Raw genomic sequence first — 20,039 nt, 5'->3', positions numbered from 1 at the left:
TTGCATATTAATTTAGGACAGCCTAAGCAATGGTACTATTGGTACACACCCTATTGAATATAATTTATTATCATGTGCGACATACTGGCATTGCACCCGTCGTCAAATTTCTATGCTATTTTAAGTTAAGTGGAACTGATAACAAAAGTTTTTATAAGAGCCTATTTTTGTTCTCTTCTTCTTTTCCTGTTTACGAAACACATTCTTAAACACAATAACAACTCATTGGAGTACACTTGTGGTGTTTGAGTATATGGTTAAAATGATGAAACCATAAGACGATTTGAAAAATTTATAACATGCATAAATTTAAACATCAAAACAATAAATGCCTTAATGGCAGTTGGGAGATAATTCAACGTCTAATCACTGAAGTCTTCATTGGAATCCCATGATTTTCATACACGGAAAGAAACTATACAATGAAAACTAAGACAATCCGTATAAAATTGTATTTGTCCGTCTAATTTCATACAAAATATCGTTTTTGTGTATTCTCTTTTATGCGGACCTTCTTCAAAGCATAAGCGAAGGAGAACCGCACAAAAGAGAATACACAAAAACGATGTTTGGTATGAAATTAGACGGACAAATACAATTTTCTATTGTTTTGCACTTCGTTTGTTTTTACCACCCTTTTGGAAATGAGCATTTGAAATTCAAGTGATAAGACAAAAATATATTGAATGTGACAATGGTCAGCAGTACCTGACCATACTATACTATAAGACAGTATTTCTTTGACTTTCAATCGAGTTCAATCTCCTGAAAATATCGACATATATTGTGTACGTATAAAATACAATTGGTTGGTTTAAATAATAGCTACAGATTTTTGAGTAAGTAATTTGATCGAGGGAAGGAGTTTATTTGGTTTTGATAATCAATTTATGACCCAAAAATGATTTTGAGCATCACCTCAAATCGATCGGTCAAACATTTGATAATTTTTCCCAATCTTTCTAATCTCAATATTAGCTTCCAAGTACTTTAGAACAGTGTGTCCATAATATATAGAAATATCACTAAATAGTGTCGATATCTATACTATATCGGTCCACTATATATGAAAGATATTGCCGCACGGCACCGTATCGCACGATCGAAGTGAGTGTAGACGGAAAAAATCACAAATTGCCATGCGGCAGTAGAAAGAACTGTGTGTATGCGTCAACATGTTTGCCGTCCGCACTCACTTCTATCGTGAGCTACGGTGTCTTGCGGAATATCTTACATATATAGTGGACCAATATAGTATAGATATCGACACTATTTAGTGCTATTTCTATATGTTATGGACACACTGCTTTAGAATATTTGTTCATTTCGAACAACTAAAAAGGAAGATTTTACTGACCATGAAGTATTCATTTCAAGTGATCCATTTTCAATTTTAATTCCAACAACAGTCTTCAAATTATGAATTTTGTTGTTGAAGACGCACTCTGCAAATAAAAAATAAGTTTATCAATTTTATTAACAAATTGAACACGCGAAGTTTTTTTTGGCTCTATCATAATTTGGCCATATTTTCTGCTGATGCCAAATGGTCAATGAATAACGATTGAATTAACACAAAAACAACTATGACGTCATTATGCTGGAAATCACGTGATATTCCAATTGAATATGTCTCAATATAAACTTTCAAATTGAACAATTATTCTAATCACAGTGAATCAGATCCTATCTCTTTTACCTAAATAAGAGCGGATTTGCAGAGAGAAATTTAGTATCAACTGAACGCTCTCTGGCATAGCTTTCACTTATAAATCCCATAATTTTACAAATAATTGTGTGTTTATTTTTGATCAGTTAAATGTAAGTTTTGAAGGAATGTAGAACCATTTGAATGGGCCTTTCTTAAAATGAACGTCGATCTTTTCAAAAAAATATTTCACAAATGATTTTCTAAGTTTTAGGTCCGGAATGTGTAGAAATATCCGAATATAATGCATTTTATTTCTACATCTTCCGGATTTATTGTCTATTTATTAGACACTTACTCGTTACATTCAATGAAAACCGTACCATATTAATTGGACTATTTTTTTCTTTTTGAAAGTATCCGATTTAACTGGCGCAAGATGAAAATTTTACTTGCAATTGGTCTTATTATCAGCGCAGGTAATTAAAACACCTAAAAGTTATGCGCAACATTTCTAGTGAATAGATTGAGCTACAGCTGTAGTAGTGCTATTTTTACAGCTCCTATTCATAGGTGCTGTTTGTGAACAACGCATACGGACAGCGATTTTATGATACAATTCCGGACAATGGACCTGTTTATGCAAAAAAAAACTACTAAAAACAATAAGTCGTTCGGAATTGTATCATAAAGTCGCTGTCCATATGCGTTGTTCACAAATATCACATATGAATAGGAGCTGTGAGAAGAGCACTGTTATTGCTGTAGTCCAATCTATTCGCTGAACATTTCTGATGATTTTTTTATATTTCGAATTCATTACAGCATCTGCAATCGACGTAGTTTCGGTGGATATCCCGTAAGTCTAGTCAATTTTTTTCTAACGAACATAAATTTATGAGTGCACGCAACCGTTGTGTGTAAAAAATGTGTAACAAAGTAAAAGTTATTTATATTATATAAATCATTAGCAGCGAATTCCACCAGCGTGTCTCCAAAGGTAAGTTTTCAAATGTCATGTAAAAATTCCATGAAATTAAAAAAATAAAAAAAATTTAAATTCAAGGTGGTTTACCGGCGATTGAACAGCTAATCGATCAGGGCGTTTATCTTAACTCTAATGGCATGACTGAAAAATATAATGGCATGACTGCATTAAGCTTGGCTGTAAAAATGGGTACATTATTATTTGATGTTTTGAAATGAGCTAGAAATTGTTAAAGATATAACTTTACATTTCAACCCGTTATGGTTCCTTTCAGGTTACGACGAAGTCGTTGAATATCTTGCCAAAATTGGTGTCGATTTAAATCAGCCGAACGATGACAAATCGACGCCGCTTGAAATCGCACTCGAACTTGGTGAGTTAAATACACAAACTCCTGTTTCAAGAATTATTGAATATTTCGTGATTTCATTTAAATTCAGATAATATGAAAGTGGCAACAACTCTGGTTGAATATGGCTGCGAACTAAAATTAAATAAAAACGAATGGAGATTAATCGCTCTTGGATGCTTCGCACACAACGGTAACAATTTTATAACCGCCTTTGATTGAATGTGAAAATAATTCGACTAAATTTTATTTAGTGAGTGCATCAGCCTTCGAGAAATTTGAAAACCACGACATTAATATAACAGCGCTATGGAAAGAGGCTCTCAAAAAGGCTGTGCAAAATAGTGAGTTTAATTAAAAAAAAAAAAAAAAATCAAACTAACCGAATGTTTCTACAGATGATCTTAAGGGAACAGAACAGTTAGTACAACATTGTGGCATTGACTTGAAACAATTACGTGATTCGTATCCATTACATTGGGCAGCAGCAGGAAGTAGATTTATGATCCACATTTGTGGCCTTTTTGTAAAATTTTCGACTAACTAAAACGAAAATTCTTTAAACAGATCAAGTGGAGTTGATGAAATTTTTAATCGCACATGGGTCAGATGTTAATGCATCAGATGGCTATCCGGAATGGAGACCTATTCATATGGCGGCATGGAGTGGTAACTATACCGAAGCATAGCATGCAGTGCATTCATCGTTTATAATTCTTTCCATTAATCAGATGACTTTTATTCGTTGTGTCAAAACAAATTTATTCAATGACGATTTTCAATGCACGCAGGTCACACTGAAGCCGTAAAATTATTGGCCAATAGTGGAGCAGACTTAGATGCTAAAAATGTTTTCGGTTACACCGGTTTGATGTTTGCAGCTTGGCACGGTGACAAATTACTGAAAGAAATGTCCAACGTTGTTTAATAACTCTATTTTTCTATCCATTTTACTTCTGATTAACTTAAATTTAGGTTATTTGAAAATGGCACAGCTTTTGGTCGAGAACGGAGCCGACGTGAATACTGAAGACACCAATGGAGACACGGCTTGGAATCACGCATTGTTAAATGGTAGGCGCTTATATTTATTCTAAAATTAACAAAAGAGGCATAGAATTTCAGCATAGTTTTTCTCAAACATTATATCTCGCAAGGATACATATATATTTTTTTTGAAAAACAAAAAAAAACACATTTTTATAGAAATTGTATTTTGTATTTCAAAATGGTTTTTGATCGATTTTTTACATTTTAGGTCGTGATGAATTGGTCGAATATCTTTCAAAATTCCGACATGTTGAAAAAGAAATCGCGAAGGACTCCTCTGATGAAAATATCAAAAATGAATATATGATTGTGAATGCACCTGCCTCTTCCGACGAGAAATTAGGTATTAATTGAATTTTATATTAAGTGATGCGTTATTTTTAATTACATTTATTTTCGATTCTTTCCAATGTTTCAGAAGATAAAATGGAAATAGTTAAAATCATCATTTTGAAAGACTTTAAAGGAGAATCACCGATTAATAACGTAGTTGTTGAAGAAGGTAAGAAATATTACCAAAGAGGCGTAATATTTGAATGCTTTGGTGATTGCAATTATTTTCTGCTATTCACAAGAATTTCACTGAGTACATGTTACTTCATTCACAGGTTATACTGGGAGAGCAAAAAGTTGGAAAGAGGCAATAAAGAGAAATCCTCTGCATATCTTCACTTTTCCAGATGTAATATAATTTCACAATCTTTGAACTTTTCTTGGGCTTTTTTTACAACGTTTATTCAACCATAGACCTTGCATAACATTTATATTTAACACATAATCATTTTTGACGATAATTTCAATGATCTTTTAATGTACTGAATATATAGAGAAATAAAAATGTGTCTTTTAACTGCACGTCATTTTCAAATTATAACAGACGAAAATAGAGATTCTTTGAAAAAATGCTTGATATTCAAAATTGTGAACGAAATGTCGAAATAGAAGAAAATCGAATAATTTAATTAGAACATCGTGTGAAAAGTTTTCTCTCAATTTTCGGTTCAGTTTGGTCAATTTGTTGGAATCAATCAGAAGATAGGTAACGCGATAACGAGATTCTGAATAATAATTTTGTATGAGAAATCAATCAGGGAGAATTGTATTATTAGGTGGTGAGTTACCCAACAAAAAACTTTAGCAAATTGAGAGAAGGTTCATTCTCTCCGAACCTCTGCATTTGAACACTAATTTTTTTCTTCTACGGCCACACGTATCATAATCATATTTCAGCTATGTTTTCTTATTATATTGTCATGAAAATATAATTTCAAATAAATAAAAATGTGAGATAAGTAAAAAATCGATTTTTTTAAAATAAACAGGCTCGATCTTCTCCAGAGTGAGGGTGTAATGCTTCGGTATAGTTCATATGGGCGACTAGATTGGTCCCTTTCTTTGCATTAGCAGCTTTTTTTTCTTGGCTCCCAACAACGCCAAAACCAATATGTGACTGTTTTTCCAACAACTGAATATTTCAACAAAGAATAACGAAAAAATTACATCAAATTATCAATGTACGTCATTCAGTTAAAGACTTATATAAACAACAATTGTGAGAATCGTATTTTTTTATTTCATGTGTCGTTCAAAAGAAATTTTTACATTTTTTCACAGAATTAAAGTTAATTCGAAACATTATTTGTTCAGCCAGACTTAATGCCTGTAACTCGTTCAACTTTTGAATTAAGTGTATCAATTTGTTTGGAATACAGCTCGTGGGTATTCAAATGATTTAAACGCTGCATAAATCCAGCAACAGTTATCATATTCGGTGAATGAGAAAAACTCATTAACAGTTGATTATATTCATGCGCAGCATTGTATAGGCTATCATAGTATGCGCCATTCCCTTCAAGGATTTTGATACGTAAGCTGCTTGCCATAGGTTCATACGTTTAAATATAGGTTCAAAATCATCTCCCAATAACTTTCTCAAATCTTCAACAGTTCGATAGATAGAATCTGTTACCAAGTTTCCAAAAGACTTGATGCTCATGAACGGCTCCTCGTGAAATGCTATATTCTGAATCGCTTGTCCACCTATGCATCCAAACGACTGTTGGGCCTATGATTTCAAAAAATGTAAAAATTGTATTGGGATTAAAATGATAAATAAATGTGAAAATCTAATCTAAAGACCTTAATTTAAGTTTTCATTTATGTTTCTTCGAAATGATCGCAATTGATCTTACTCACCCCAAATGCAAATACAAAAGTTATCAATATGAAGAGACGCATTTTTGTTTGATGTTCGATAATTACTGATGATCACAAGCAATTGAATTGAAGCTTTTATACCATTTCAGCTGTTTTCAATTCAGTAGAAACATTCATTCTTATTCGTTGAACACAAATAATGTGCGCATTGCGCAATCAACAATGAATACGTGCACAAATAAAGTCGTTTTTCCTGAAGGAAATAAAAAAATTAACAAAGATGGATCATTAAAATTGAATAATTCAAGAAAAATACATACATACCTATAGTTCTGAAAATCTCACATAAAGAGAGTTCTAGCCATTTAGATAAATTAATTCGTCTTCATTCACAAACATCTGTATTTAATTTGTAGCTTCGTTTTATTCATCGAAAGAGTTCGTCCCATTTGTCACAATAACTTTCATTGAATTGAACCCTTCTATGTTCGACACAACTATTCCATTTCAATTAGAATACAATCAATTACAATATTTTCGATATTTTTTCGTTTGTCTCTAAACATTTAACAATAGTGAAAAATTGTTCAGTTTGTAATATAACTCATTTGGTTTTGTTCTGATGACGTTTTTGATGATATTTCAATTGAGATTTTTGAGTTAATCGTTTTGAGCAATGAGAACAACGGAATGGTTTGTCTCCGGTATGAAGGCGCATATGTCTGACTAAGTTTCCTTTGTGTAATGTAGCATATTTGCACACGTAACATTCAAATCGCCGTTGATTACAATTTTTCTCATGTGTCTCTTTAGTCCGCTTCACAGTGAATCCTTGTCGACAAATCAAGCAATGGAACGGGAATTGATTTGCGTGAGTTCTCATGTGCCTTGTGTGATGAACCTTTTGAACAAATCCTTTTGCACAAATTTTGCATTTAAAAGGCAATTCACCGGTATGAATGTGCAAATGTCTGACTAAGTGTGTTTTGTGTAATGTAGCATATTTGCACAAATAACATTCAAATCGCCGTTGATTACAATTTTTCTCGTGTGTCTCTTTAGTCCGCTTCACAGTGAATCCTTGTCGACAAATCAAGCAATGGAATAGAAATTGATTTGCATGAGTTCTCATGTACGTGTTCATATTTCCTTTTACAGTAAATTTTTTCGCACAAATTTTGCATTCAAATGGTTTCTCGCCAGTGTGAATGCGTGTGTGTATTGTCAGATGTGACATACTTGGAGCCACATAATTACAAAACTCACATTTAGATTTGGATTTCCCTTTTGATGTCGATCCATTCTGTTGTTTAGCGTGAACTGGTTTGGTTTCATTCCTTTGATTTGACGAAGAAAGCACTCTTTTTGATTGTTTCGAACTGTTTGTTTCCTTTGATGTCAGATCAAGGGGGGTTGACGTATATGAGATTGGAGACTTTTTTTTGCGAATCTCGCTAATGAGCGCCATCTGATTTTAGTGTGAATTAGATGCAAAAATCAAATTTATTTCAATAATTTGGAATGTATTTGAATGTTATAGTTTCAACACAAAAATTGTATTAAAAATCATTCAAGTAAATCAAATTGAAATTAAATCAATTAAAAATCATTGTACACACACATAAAGCATATAAAATAATACAACTAAATTATAAATACTCACACCATTCTATGGGAACCTAACAAAATCGTATTATTTCAAATTAGAATTATTTTTATTTCATATAAATGATTCTATTTATTTTTTCAAATTCATTCTATTAGAATTATAAATAAATAAATTTCTATTTATTACAGAAAATAATGATTCATTATTAATGAAACAGAAAAAATTCTCCACAATGTGAAAATACGAAGTTACGTATATATTATGACAGCTGTGGTTACGTATACGTCGACATTAATAATCTGTCAAAACCGTAAACACATTATTTTCATAACGCAATTTTGCGATAGTTCCTATTAGTTGAAAAAAATTAAATTTTTGTGTGCAAACTGTAAGTTATTTTGTGATTTTATTGTGTTTAGATTGAATACGATTTCATAAATTTTTGAAAAGTGATTTTACAGTAACAAGAAATGTAAAGCAGAGAGAAAAAAACCAATAAATGAGTTTAGAACGTTTAGAATCATATGCACATTTTCGTGATATTCTAACCTCAATCGCTCTTTACTCTCAGTTTTACATTCTTTATATCAACAATTATTTTATAATTTAAACAGGAAACGCAAAATGGTTTAGTGCGATGTATGCCAGCAGAATATTTCGGGAAACATTTACAAGCACAAAAGAGTTGAGCACAGTTGGGATCGAGGTGGTATTAAATTGATTAAACAGGAAGATAAAACTCTGATCGAAGCTATACAAAACGAAAAAACATTCGTTGGACCTTCGCTGTTATATTTGAAACGTCTCGCAAATTATGCGGTAACACAAAATTTTCAAGCCACATTTTTTGGAGTCGACTCACCAAAACCAGAACTTGTCATTACAACGGGTACAATTGCAGAGAATAGGAACTCTCGCAAAATTGCGTTATGAAAATAATGTGTTTATGGTTTTGACAGATTATTAATGTCAACGTATACGTATACGTAAACACTTTCTCCACATTGTGGAGAAAAAAACAGATATGTGGCATACCAAGAGATGGTGTTGTATGTTATGAATCTTTTTTCATTGTTTGACATCAGGGGGGGTTGTGTCAGATCAATCAGTGGCAATTCTGTTTTCGAATAACAAAATTCATGACTGAAGTGAAATTTTCACACTCCACAATCGAAATTCTTACCTGAAGTCGACTCCGGAATGGTTTTCAGTGTTGAACGTGGTTCAATCTTCCGTTTCTTCTTTGGATTCCCATTCGATGTTGATGCCTCAGCAATTTTTCTCTTTCGTTGATTCCGCTTCACTAGATTTTTCTCATTCTGATTGTTTACCTTTTGTGCTTCGACGTTTTCAATTGTCAAATCAACAACTGCTAGATTATTTGGTCTTTCGACGTGTATCGCCTCCACTGCTGAGGCATTTGTTACAATAACCTCGTCACATTCACTGATGGCTGAATCTGGTTGAACGTTTGTCTTTGTTATTCCATTTACAGCTGAACTGTTTCGCATCTCATCTTCACTAATGCCAATTTTATCCGTGAGAATAGTTTGAGGCTGGTCAAATATTGCGGACATTGTGTCGTTTCCAAGTATTGCTCCAAGCGATGCTGTGACATTGTTCAGATCGATGTTATTGCTCACAAACGATGCGAACCCTTGAATCGTGTCATGGCCTTCGGTTGTATTTGGCATTGATTGATTAAGATTGGCTCCGTCATTTACTTCTGACGCCGCCGATGATGCAATCAAATCGATGGTTGGCTGCATAATGCTCTGTGCTCGACTATCCATTATTGTTTCTGTATTCGAAGCTTGTATTGGATTGTCACTGCCAATTCGGTTTCGATTCAGGCCATTTTCATTTAAAGCATTCGCTTGAGTTACGTTGACTTGAGCGAAAAATGATTCACTGCCGAGCAGCTCTCGGAGCGATGCTGTGTCATTGTTCTCATCAATGTTTTTGCTCACAAACGACACAAATCGTTGAAGTGTTTCATTGCCTGGGAATTGTATTGCAGATAATTCATGGATTGGGGTCAAAGCTGACATTGATTGATGTTCATTCATACAATTATTCATTTCTAGGCAATGGGTGACTCCACTTGTCTCTGGATCTCCCGCTTGTACAATGGAATCGATGGATGGATGCACAGAATTTTGACAAGCCGTTGTCAGTATTTTGTTCGATGTTTCGATTGGATTATCCCTGTCAATTCCGTTTCCATTCAGACCATTTTCACTCGGAATAGTCGCTTGAGACTCGCTGAGTTGAACGGTCAAAATTGGTTGGTTACCAATCATTGCTTCGATCGATTCAGAGGCATTTTTCGGATCGATGTTTTCTTCCACAAATGTGGATTGTTGGTACGTTTCATTGCTCAGTGCGCGTACTTCAGAATCTTCAGATCCATTCGGTCCAGAATTAATTTCTGTTGAAAATGGCAGTTTTTGTAGCCGATCGGGGAGTGCATTCATCTCTTGACTTATTGTTGGTGTAATTGCTGCTCCTCGCTGGTAATTATTCGATTGAGTGATTTCAGTCTCACCGCTTATATCGGTGGTCGTCTTCTTGTTGGTTGAATCGTGACCTCGAGATCGAATCCCATTGAATTGCACTTCCAAGATGAATTCTTCGTACACTTGAATGATTCTATATAGACAACAATGAGAAAACGAGTGTTTTGTTGATACTTGTTCATGAATTCACGTGGAACAACACTGGAAATAATATCAAATGGTAAATAAAAATGGTTTCCTTACCGAGCATTCGTTCTACGTAGAAAGTACTCCTTGAATTTCTCGTCAAATGCCAATCCGCTGTACTCGAAATCATCATTCACCTGTTGTAGTGTTTTCTCCGTAGCAACTTGAGTGTTCGTCCAGTAGTTGGATAGAGTCTGGTGCCAATTTCCGATCATTTTTCCTGAAAATATACAGAAATTGAAGGCAATCCATTATTAAATTTCGCTACCAAATCATCACACATTGATTTTGTGTCAACCGAAAGCAAATTTTGTGTTCAAACAAAAGCCAATTAACGCAGAGAGACTCATGTAACAAATCTGTATTGGTGTTGTGACTGTATGTTTTACCGTTATAGAGAAATGACCTCTATCGAATTAATCTAACAAAATCTCTGCATGAAATGGCTTCTTTTTGTATAAAGACCCAACACAATACCAACATAAAATGCCATTTTGAATGCCATTCCCTGTGAATTTCATTGTGTTTTGTTGCCATGGCCAAAATTAGATTTCCAACTGATTGCTTACCCGAATGTGAGGTTATTCCTCTAGATCTCTGGCGTTCGTGACGATTTTTGCTGGAATTTTACTCTTTATTTTTGTGATTGCACAATTTGCAATGGTTTGAATGCAATATATCCTCTTGGATTTTATCAAATAAGTGATTCGGTCGTTTTTTTTTGTATAAAAAATAGTCAAATAACAAAACATACACACAGAGCGTACACAATAGCTGTTTTTTTTGATACAGAAAAACACAAAGAAATGACTTGTCATTTAATAAACGTCACAGTGTTCTTTATTATGGTTTACACTCAATGCACAATCGATGCCACTCTCCACTTCGCCAATTAAGTACACTTGAGTAGATGCATACGAAACATTTGAATGTGAACCGATTTTTTACACTTTTCCATCGTATTTATCGGAATGAATTTCCAATTTTTGGCATTATATCTTATGAATTGTAAACATTTTTCTTTTCAAAGAAAGTAAAGACATTTTTGTTTCAAACATTTTCTTCTACGAGAAGTGAATGAGACTACGTTAAGGAGTAATTCAGTAATTATTTTGATGTAAGTTATTCAAATGCATTTGTGACTAAATTCAAAAGTTTTCGAATTGGTTCTGTTCTTTTTTGTCATCACATTTTTACATTCGATGTATTCCTCAAAAGTCAAAATATGCAAAAAAGTAAGTAGAGTGTGTTTCGCAATTATGTTCCATTTTTTTCATACTTTTCTTAGATTGCTGTAGATTGTTGGTTGTATTCGAGTTGAGTAGTTAAAAACAAATGAATTTGGTAAACGGGCAGCTGAATTTTATTTTTAATATTTGAAATTTTACTACAAATATTTGAGTGAAGTAATGTTACTTTCATATATTTTTTTCTTTGACAACGAATGGTTTCACCAATTCCACTCAAAAGCCTAAAACTAGCCCATAAATAATGTAACAGATATTGCGTTTGCCGATTGAAATACCTGCATTTTTTAAACTGACACAACAACAACACGAATATATGCATAGATGAAAACAACACATTTTTTCTATAAAATTCCTAATTTGTCTTTTTTAGAGGAAAGTTCACTCCAAAATCCATGAAAACTTCTGACAGAGAACACAATTACTTAACAAAATGCAGGAGAATGTCAAATTAAGAATGTAAAATCGAAACGGCGTATGCTCTATAGAGATTGATACGAATGTATTGCTGTGATTGAATACGATGCACAAGATGTCTTCTCTACATAAGTTAGAGCAAGAGAAAGGATTCATTATTAAGCATTAAGTTATCTCAATTATCAGCTACACAACTACGTTTAAAATATTTGCCGCAAGCTTCTTCGTATAGCCTCCGCTGATTGCTACGCACGCTACACACATCTAAGAGAGCGTGAGCGAGTGAGCTTGAACCGCAGCATACAATAAATATAAACAAAATGTGTATTACACACAGTGATGACAATCTCGTTGGAAGTGGGTACCAAATAAAGCGTTGTGATGCAAATGAATCATGAATAGACTCTATTCAATGAAGAAAGCTGATCTCCTTGAACAGCGTGACAACATAAAAATGAATTTATCAAAATCAAGATAAACCGATGTTTGTGTTTCGTCGCAAAACAACTAAATTAGACGTCATGCGAAGTTAAGTTGAATTGAATTCAAAACAATAGAATATTCGAAATTTGGTAACTGCTTTATTGTTTTCCACACAATTTAAAACACTGATACTTTTCTCCTGCCGTATACATTTCTCCGGTGATAATCGTGTACTTTTTGTAGAGATCGTGTAAATAACATCACATAATTTCATCCATATATTAAGGCACCGTCATTCATGTTCATGAATTTGCGTTAGAATGTGTATGCCGATAAGAGCCGACGCTCTATTACACATTGTTCTTCGAATATATTAATTATAATGAATAGGTTTTCCTTAAACGCTGTATAAATTCTGCATTATGGTCCCCTCATTTCTCACGGCGATCGCTTCTCGCATTGATTGATACAATGAAAATCTTACGACCCAAAAGTGATAAAACACATACGTAATCATTAGCACTAAAATGTTTGTTAAACAAATAAAATGAATGAAATCAATCAATTTGTCAAAGAAAAATATATTTACCTCCGACAATAAGATTGAATATAACGATATACCATCCATATATCTCCCAACCTTCTCCTGAAGGTGCTAATAAAATCAAATAAATTGTAACGTAAAAACCGAAGAAAAACACGAACACTAATGACAACATTATCTCAGGTAACATTATCATTGGCTTCTCCTGAAATTGGAACGTTTTATTTTTTATTTTTGACAATGAATTAAATTCAACTTCATTCATAATAAACCAAATTTTTGTCATCAAATGAGAGATTTTATTATTTAAAGAGGTTACCTACTCACATCGAAAATGCCCCAAAGCCATAGTACATTTGAAAGAATACTGATGAAAAATGAAGCGCATACAAATGGTTTCAATTCAACGGCATCGACCTGCAAAAAGTGACTAATAAAAACAGTATTTATAATTGTTTCAAAATTGAATATCATCTCACAAGTCTATGATTCCGTATTTGATCGCGGTGTTCAGCTCGTAGATATTGAAGCAGATATTAACAACACCAAGTATGATGGCTGACAATTTCAAATTTATGCAATAACAACAATATTTTACACGTTGATTTAAAAAATTCATTTCGATGAAAATACGAATCAATTTAATATATTTGGAACTAGGAAGAAGAGCGATATTTGGTGAAGACAATGATCACAACCAGACTAAATGCTGAAAATGTCAAATTGTGAATTTAAAATTGATCACACCGCGTATACTCTCGGTATAAATTAGATTGTTGGATATGTTTAAACGCGTAAACAACAGACATATCTATCGTAAGCTTCTTCATGTAGCATCCGCAACGAGTGGAGCGCAACGTGTATCTGTTGGAAGCGTAATGACGATGAATGCTTGAACGCAACATATGATTTACGCCATTGGGTAAACTGAGCACGCAACCGACAGGTAGGATGGAATCATAAAAACAACGGAGAAAATTCATTGAAGAACGTTGAACACTGCGAACGAGAAACAAAAGGGGCATGAACCTTAATGAATTCTGTTTATGAATTTAACATATCACAAAAACACTTCAGAAAATGGCACCTCTTTATTCTTTCAATCATAAAACTTTATTGACTTGTGACTAAATATTTTCCTTTTCGAAGAAACCTTTGGTAAACAATTCATTCATTTATACATCAGGTAGTTTTTCAGAAGCAGTTCTATAAATACGAAAATGTGAAAGACTGGAAAATATTCATCCCTTAATTTGAGTTGCTCGCAAAAAGTGCATTTTTGTCACTTTTTTTCATTAACACAATTTGTAAATAGTAATGACGCCAAGTTTAAAAAAAATATTTACAGTCTCATAGGTCATTCAAGTGGTGTTCTCATGAACCATAACTTCAGCAATGTGTTCATAGATAGATGCGCATCACCATTCAATGAAATGGCATTCATTAATGTGCTTTAGTCTACATTCATTAATGTGCATCTTACGGCATCTTCTCTAATGATCGTCTGCATTTTGATCATAGTCAAGCGTCTCATGCGACATGTTTGGTAAAATTGCAGTAACTTTGGATAAGAAAAACTCATTCTTAAATTAAAACTGAAGCAGTAAACATCAAATATGAAATATTTTGTGAAAATGAAGTAATGTTTCAATTAAAAAAGTGAAAAAAAATGTGCAAACACCCAACAAAGTAAATAACCTCCAGTTTTTAAAATTGCATCAATTGAAAATTGTATTTTTCCCCTAAAAAAATGGAATTATTTACATCAAATGTAAAATTGTTGCTTATATCCTGTTTATTTCTGTTGGCAAGTGTGAAAACGACGCAAATTTTTGAACATGACATATTAGTTGAATGGCCATCAAACAATGTAACGCGAATAAAACGAGCGGCAACGGCACAAAAAGAACGAATTTGGGATTATGGTGTGGTGCCCTATGTGATTGACGGATATGTTGGATTTAGCGGTGATCAAAAAGCTGAATTCGTCGAAGCAATGCAACATTGGGAGAATTTTACGTGCATTAAATTTGTGGAGCGCAATGCAAGCATACACGACAATTTCATTCGATTCACCAAATTGGATTGCGGTTGTTGTTCGCATGTTGGTAAACAAGGTAATGGCGGTCAAAATGTGTCGATCGGTAAAAATTGTCATAAAAAAGGTGTAATTGTTCATGAATTGGGGCATGCAATCGGTTTTTGGCATGAACACACTCGGCCCGATCGTGATGAGCATGTTAAAATCTTAAGCGAAAATATTCTCACCGATCACGAACACAATTTTCTCAAATTAACCTATGCCGAAGTCGATTCGTTGGGCGAACCATACGATTATGGTTCAATTATGCACTATGCACGGAATTACTTTTCGAAGCATATGTATGATTCAAAAATATCAACGATACAACCGAAAAAGGGAAAAAATGGACGACGACCGCGCATTGGTCAACGAGAGCATTTGAGCCCAAGTGACATTCGCCAAACGAATAAACTGTATAAATGCCCGGCTTGTGGTGAAACATACCTTGGTCCACAGGCAACGTTTACGTCACCCAATTATAAATCGAGTTCCAGCAAAGAGTACCGATGTGAATGGCGAATTTCGGCAACACATGGTGAACGAATTCTTCTAAATATCTCGGACTTCGACATGTTTCAGTCGGCTTATTGTAAAAGTGACTATTTGGAGGTTCTGGATGGCTATTGGCATAAGTCACCGTTACTCGGTCGATTTTGTGGCCCAAAAATTGAAAAGCCGATGCTGATTTCGACGGGAAATCGAATGGTTATAAATTATATTTCAGTACACAGTGAATATCGAGGTTTTTCTGCCAAATATGAAGCGGTTTGTGGTGGTGACATAACAATTGTCAATGGATATAAGATTGAATCGCCCAACTATCCGCAAATGTATTTGCCGAACAAGGAATGTATTTGGCGCATCACGGTGCCACCGACCTATCAGGTTGCAATGGAATTTCATTCGTTTGACTTGGAAGTACATTCAACCTGTCGCAATGATTTCATCGAAGTTCGTGACGGTGACAGTGTAAAATCGCGTTTAATTGGAAAATACTGTGGCAATTCATTGCCACCGATTTTGGCATCGACTAAAAATAAAATGTACATTCGCTTTGTGTCGGATGAATCGACATCAGCACGTGGTTTTTCGGCCGTTTTATTTCAAGAGATTGATGAATGCACACTGAAGGAGCATGGCTGCGAACAAAATTGTATAAACACACTGGACGGTTATACGTGTGCATGTCGACTAGGCTATAAGCTACGATCGGATGGAAAAACGTGTGAAGTGAAATGCGGCGGAGTGATCACAACACCGAATGGTACCATTCAATCGCCATCATTCCCATATCCATATCCGGCGAATGAAGAATGTGTTTGGGAGATTGTATCACAGGAACCGAATCGAATTACGTTGAATTTCACTCATTTTGAATTGGAAGGTAGTCAACTGATGCAAGAAGAATGTGATTATGATTCGGTTGCGATTGCGTCAAAATATCGTGACGGTCGCTTGGTGCGACAAGGTATCTTTTGCAGTGAACTTCTACCACCGTCTATTACGTCCGAAACTAATGTAATGCGCATCAAATTTCAATCGGATAAAAATGTGCAAAAAATGGGATTTTCCGCTATTTTCACAACGAACATTGATCGATGCGCTGTGAACAACGGTGGATGCAAACATATTTGCGGCAATACGTTGAATGGCATCAAATGTTCATGTAAAAGTGGCTTTATTCTACATGAGAACGGACAAGACTGTGTTCCAGGTGGTTGTCGATATGAGATTACAGCACCAGAAGGTATAATTCAGAGTCCAAACTATCCGCAACACTATTTTAAGAATACAGATTGCATTTGGCATTTTAAAGCGATTCATGGACATCGACCGATTTTGGAATTTCAACAATTTGATCTGGAGGACGATTATGATGAGTGTACAAACGATTATGTGACCGTGTATGTCAGTGTGGATCCATTAAAACGAATTTTTGTAGCTGGCGACATATTCACACTGGGCACTTATTGTGGATCAATGTCAAAGTCGGATTCATTGCGATTGCCACCGGTCAAACCAGTCCGATCACCATCCGATGACCTTTTTATGGCATTCAAAACGGATGCTAGTGCTCAGCGGAAGGGATTTCAGGTCAAACACTCGACTGCATGCGGAGGACATTTCGATGCAACATCAACTACCAAATATATTTATTCACATGCCCGATTCGGCGATACATTTTACGATAATAATACGAGCTGTGAATGGATTATAAAACCAAAGCAACCCGGTATGAGAATTCATTTGAAATTTCTGGAGTTTGATGTGGAAAAGGACCCGGAATGTTTATTCGATTATGTTGAACTTTTTGAAATGCAAAGCAATCAAGATTGGACCATTTATGGCAGATATTGCGGAGATGATATGAAAATTGAAGTGGTCGCATTAAGACGGTTGATGATTCGGTTTGAAACCGATGAAAGTGACAGACAAAAAGGATTCTCTGTTTCTTACAGCGTTGCTAATGCGGCAACACTTCGAGATTTTAACAGCGGCTCAACGCGATTTACACGACTTCGAAATGATATCGTTGATTGAGAATAATAATTAAATTTTATGTGAGAAATAGTGTGACGATAATATTAATAAGTACTTTTTGTCATCTTCACAGAAAATATTTTGAATGTATGTATATTAAACAATTAGATCATTGACTTCAATAAAAAATAAATTATATTAAATTGAGTTTTTCGTCCTAATTTTCATTTAATTATATTTTGAAACGATACCTTTTTAATTTGATTTCAAGCACGGGTGGTCATTGAATTCATCCACAATTGAATATGGCAAACTTCGTGTCGATTTATGACGTCTCCCATACATTCGATATATTGCGCGCCAATTGTGATCGTGACAGAGTCAATCAATTCATTGTCCGTGGTACAAGAAGGCAAATCACACGTATACAGCCATCAAAAAAGGAAATACATTTCACAGAAAGAGAATTTTCACTTGATTTCTGTACAAATAAAACGTAAAGGTAAGTTTTCTGAGTATTTTCAATTTGAGCAGATCGTATATCCTTGTTTATATTGAAATTCAACGATTGAATTGAGTAGAAAAAAATGTGGTATTGATACAAATGGAGGGATTCCATAACCTCACATTTCCATTCTTAGTGCATTGAAAGCTTTTCCCCTAATTGACTAATTTCATGCCTTTTGTCTCGCAACATTTTGACATTTGATGCTTGTTACCACAGTTGATGTTGTGTAGCACATACATGTGTATTGAATAGATTTGTTTCGTTTTTTTCTGATTTATCGCAGTCGAAATAGCAATGAATCCGTATCAAAGTAAAGGAACTTGCTGTGGAAAGATGAAGCGCAAATGCAAGTGCAAACGATCAGCCACAAAGGTCACTGTGAAGCAAGAAGTTGTGGTCAAAGAAGAACCCACGGATGGCATCGAATTGCTTCATTATCCACTACCACCGTCGCCAGTCGAAGCTAATGCCTCAATCAAATCAGAGAGCGAAAGTGACAGCGATTTTGATCCTGTGAAGAAGGAAATTAAGTGCGAAGACGAATGCTTGACGAAAAAAGACGAAAAAGATGAAGACGGTTGTTCGAAAGCTGAAGCAGATAGAGATGAATTAGTTGGTAAAGACTCAAGCGAACCAAGACCAAAATTGAACAACAAGGGAGCAAATCGGAAACGAAAAGGCGACGTCAAGAAGAACAAAGGCGCAAAAAAAGAACGCAACGGGAAAATATCGAAGAAACCAGTGGCAAGTGCACAGAAGAAATACAAGTGTCATTTGTGTGATTATGCTTCAACGCTAAAATCAGATGTCACAAGACATATTCGAACCCACACTGGCGAGAAGCCCTTTGAATGTGAAATATGTGCCTTGGCTTTTGCAGACAAAAGCAATTTGAAAAAGCACAAGAAAATCCATGGTCCAAAATGTACATTCAATTGTTCAAAGTGTCGTAGAGGATTTACAGAAGAAGCTGAAAAAATCAACCACGAGAATGGATGCAAAGCTCACCAGTACGCGTGCTACTTATGTGGAACTACCACTTGTGATGTGTCAAATCTAAAGCGTCACATGAGAATCCATAGTGGCGTTAAGCCATTCAAATGCCATGTTTGTTCCAAAGCATTTGTAATCAAACAGAATCTAAACAAGCATTTGCGGACTCATGTAAAACAGCTGCGGTTTGCCTGTGTCAAATGTGGTGAACGATTCGCTCAAGAAAATGAAAAACAATTGCATGATGATCAATGCAAAGGCCGACGATACGAATGCTATCTATGTCCATATCAATGTTTTGCCAAAGGGAATTTGAAACGACATATGCAAGCAAAACACTGGGGTGAAAAGCCATTCCAGTGTGGTGTTTGTGAAAAGAGATTTGTTCAAAAAGGCGAACTTAAGCGACATTCGGCTACGCATGCCAAACAACGTCCGTTTCGTTGTGCCAAATGTTATCGACCATTTGCACAAGAATACGACAAGAATGCACACGAAGGACGCTGTAATCGTCGCCTGCATCAGTGCTACTTATGTAAAGTTTCAATGGTTCATTCACATCAATTGAAGCTGCACATGCGAAACCATCATACCGGTGAAAAACCATTTCCATGCAAACTATGTGATGCACGTTTTGCAATGCAAGCAACTGCTAAACACCACATGAAAACTGTTCATCGTCAGAAGGAGTAACCGAATATTCATCGGAAAGCATTTAAATCACATAAAATTCTTTACAAAACTTTTTACATCTTTTTACATACGATCAAAATTACAGAATAAAGATCAAATAAATTCATACACAATTCCTTTGACTTAAAAACAACAAAACAAATA

At 34.8% G+C, this 20,039-nt stretch overlaps 5 protein-coding genes across 16 annotated transcripts; 3 read left to right on the top strand and 2 right to left on the bottom strand.

Annotated features, from left to right (window-relative positions):
* The first annotated feature begins 734 nt into the window (after positions 1-734).
* On the top strand, positions 735-4,885 carry LOC116348657 (serine/threonine-protein phosphatase 6 regulatory ankyrin repeat subunit B-like). Of its 5 annotated transcripts, none has more exons than XM_031779723.1 (15): positions 735-788; positions 2,066-2,127; positions 2,474-2,507; positions 2,623-2,648; positions 2,715-2,825; positions 2,911-3,009; positions 3,077-3,178; positions 3,240-3,329; positions 3,384-3,479; positions 3,553-3,654; positions 3,777-3,875; positions 3,961-4,059; positions 4,244-4,378; positions 4,454-4,537; positions 4,644-4,885. In XM_031779723.1, the coding sequence occupies exons 2-15, from the start codon at positions 2,088-2,090 to the stop codon at positions 4,724-4,726; spliced, it is 1,200 nt and encodes a 399-aa protein (XP_031635583.1). In that variant the 5' UTR covers positions 735-788; positions 2,066-2,087; the 3' UTR covers positions 4,727-4,885. The 5 variants fall into 5 exon arrangements, with proteins under 5 accessions (XP_031635583.1, XP_031635580.1, XP_031635582.1 ...); XM_031779720.1 differs by having other exon boundaries at positions 2,620-2,648; XM_031779722.1 differs by having other exon boundaries at positions 746-839.
* Positions 4,886-5,585: 700 nt separating this feature from the next.
* LOC116348652 lies at positions 5,586-11,385 on the bottom strand. 6 transcript variants are annotated; one of them, XR_004201846.1, is made up of 7 exons: positions 11,076-11,385; positions 10,564-10,726; positions 8,985-10,453; positions 8,907-8,918; positions 6,517-7,599; positions 6,232-6,445; positions 5,586-6,100 (listed from the first exon to the last, which is right to left on the bottom strand). XR_004201846.1 is itself a non-coding variant. In XM_031779711.1 (6 exons), coding segments are annotated over exons 2-6 (1,782 nt in total). In that variant the 5' UTR covers positions 10,722-10,726; positions 11,076-11,385; the 3' UTR covers positions 7,156-7,270. The 6 variants fall into 6 exon arrangements, 4 of the variants coding, with proteins under 4 accessions (XP_031635571.1, XP_031635572.1, XP_031635573.1 ...); XM_031779711.1 differs by lacking the exons at positions 5,586-6,100; positions 6,232-6,445 and having other exon boundaries at positions 7,156-7,272; positions 7,459-7,599; XR_004201847.1 differs by lacking the exons at positions 5,586-6,100; positions 6,232-6,445 and adding an exon at positions 7,856-7,871 and having other exon boundaries at positions 7,481-7,660; positions 7,988-8,918.
* A 1,346-nt stretch (positions 11,386-12,731) lies between these two features.
* On the bottom strand, positions 12,732-14,130 carry LOC116348664. Of its 3 annotated transcripts, none has more exons than XR_004201848.1 (4): positions 13,617-14,130; positions 13,465-13,554; positions 13,183-13,342; positions 12,732-13,115 (listed from the first exon to the last, which is right to left on the bottom strand). XR_004201848.1 is itself a non-coding variant. In XM_031779733.1 (4 exons), the coding sequence occupies exons 1-4, from the start codon at positions 13,754-13,756 to the stop codon at positions 12,991-12,993; spliced, it is 528 nt and encodes a 175-aa protein (XP_031635593.1). In that variant the 5' UTR covers positions 13,757-14,130; the 3' UTR covers positions 12,732-12,990. The 3 variants fall into 3 exon arrangements, 2 of the variants coding, with proteins under 2 accessions (XP_031635593.1, XP_031635594.1); XM_031779733.1 differs by having other exon boundaries at positions 13,465-13,567; XM_031779734.1 differs by having other exon boundaries at positions 13,183-13,239; positions 13,465-13,567.
* A 676-nt stretch (positions 14,131-14,806) lies between these two features.
* On the top strand, positions 14,807-17,780 carry LOC116348636 (dorsal-ventral patterning protein tolloid-like). Its single transcript, XM_031779690.1, has 2 exons — positions 14,807-14,826; positions 14,896-17,780. The coding sequence occupies exons 1-2, from the start codon at positions 14,807-14,809 to the stop codon at positions 17,759-17,761; spliced, it is 2,886 nt and encodes a 961-aa protein (XP_031635550.1). The 3' UTR covers positions 17,762-17,780.
* Positions 17,781-18,073: 293 nt separating this feature from the next.
* Positions 18,074-20,008, top strand: LOC116348656 (zinc finger protein OZF-like). Its single transcript, XM_031779718.1, has 2 exons — positions 18,074-18,203; positions 18,493-20,008. Exon 2 carries the CDS (start codon positions 18,504-18,506, stop codon positions 19,893-19,895), a length of 1,392 nt encoding a protein of 463 aa, XP_031635578.1. The 5' UTR covers positions 18,074-18,203; positions 18,493-18,503; the 3' UTR covers positions 19,896-20,008.
* The last annotated feature ends 31 nt before the right edge of the window (positions 20,009-20,039 follow it).

Source organism: Contarinia nasturtii, unplaced genomic scaffold (assembly GCF_009176525.2).
Source record: "Contarinia nasturtii isolate CC-2019 unplaced genomic scaffold, AAFC_CNas_1.1 Cnas_scaffold_2611, whole genome shotgun sequence".
Taxonomy (NCBI): Eukaryota; Metazoa; Arthropoda; class Insecta; order Diptera; family Cecidomyiidae; genus Contarinia; species Contarinia nasturtii.
The sequence above is the reverse complement of the archived record's forward strand: the minus strand, read 5'-3'. Positions and strand labels throughout refer to the sequence as shown.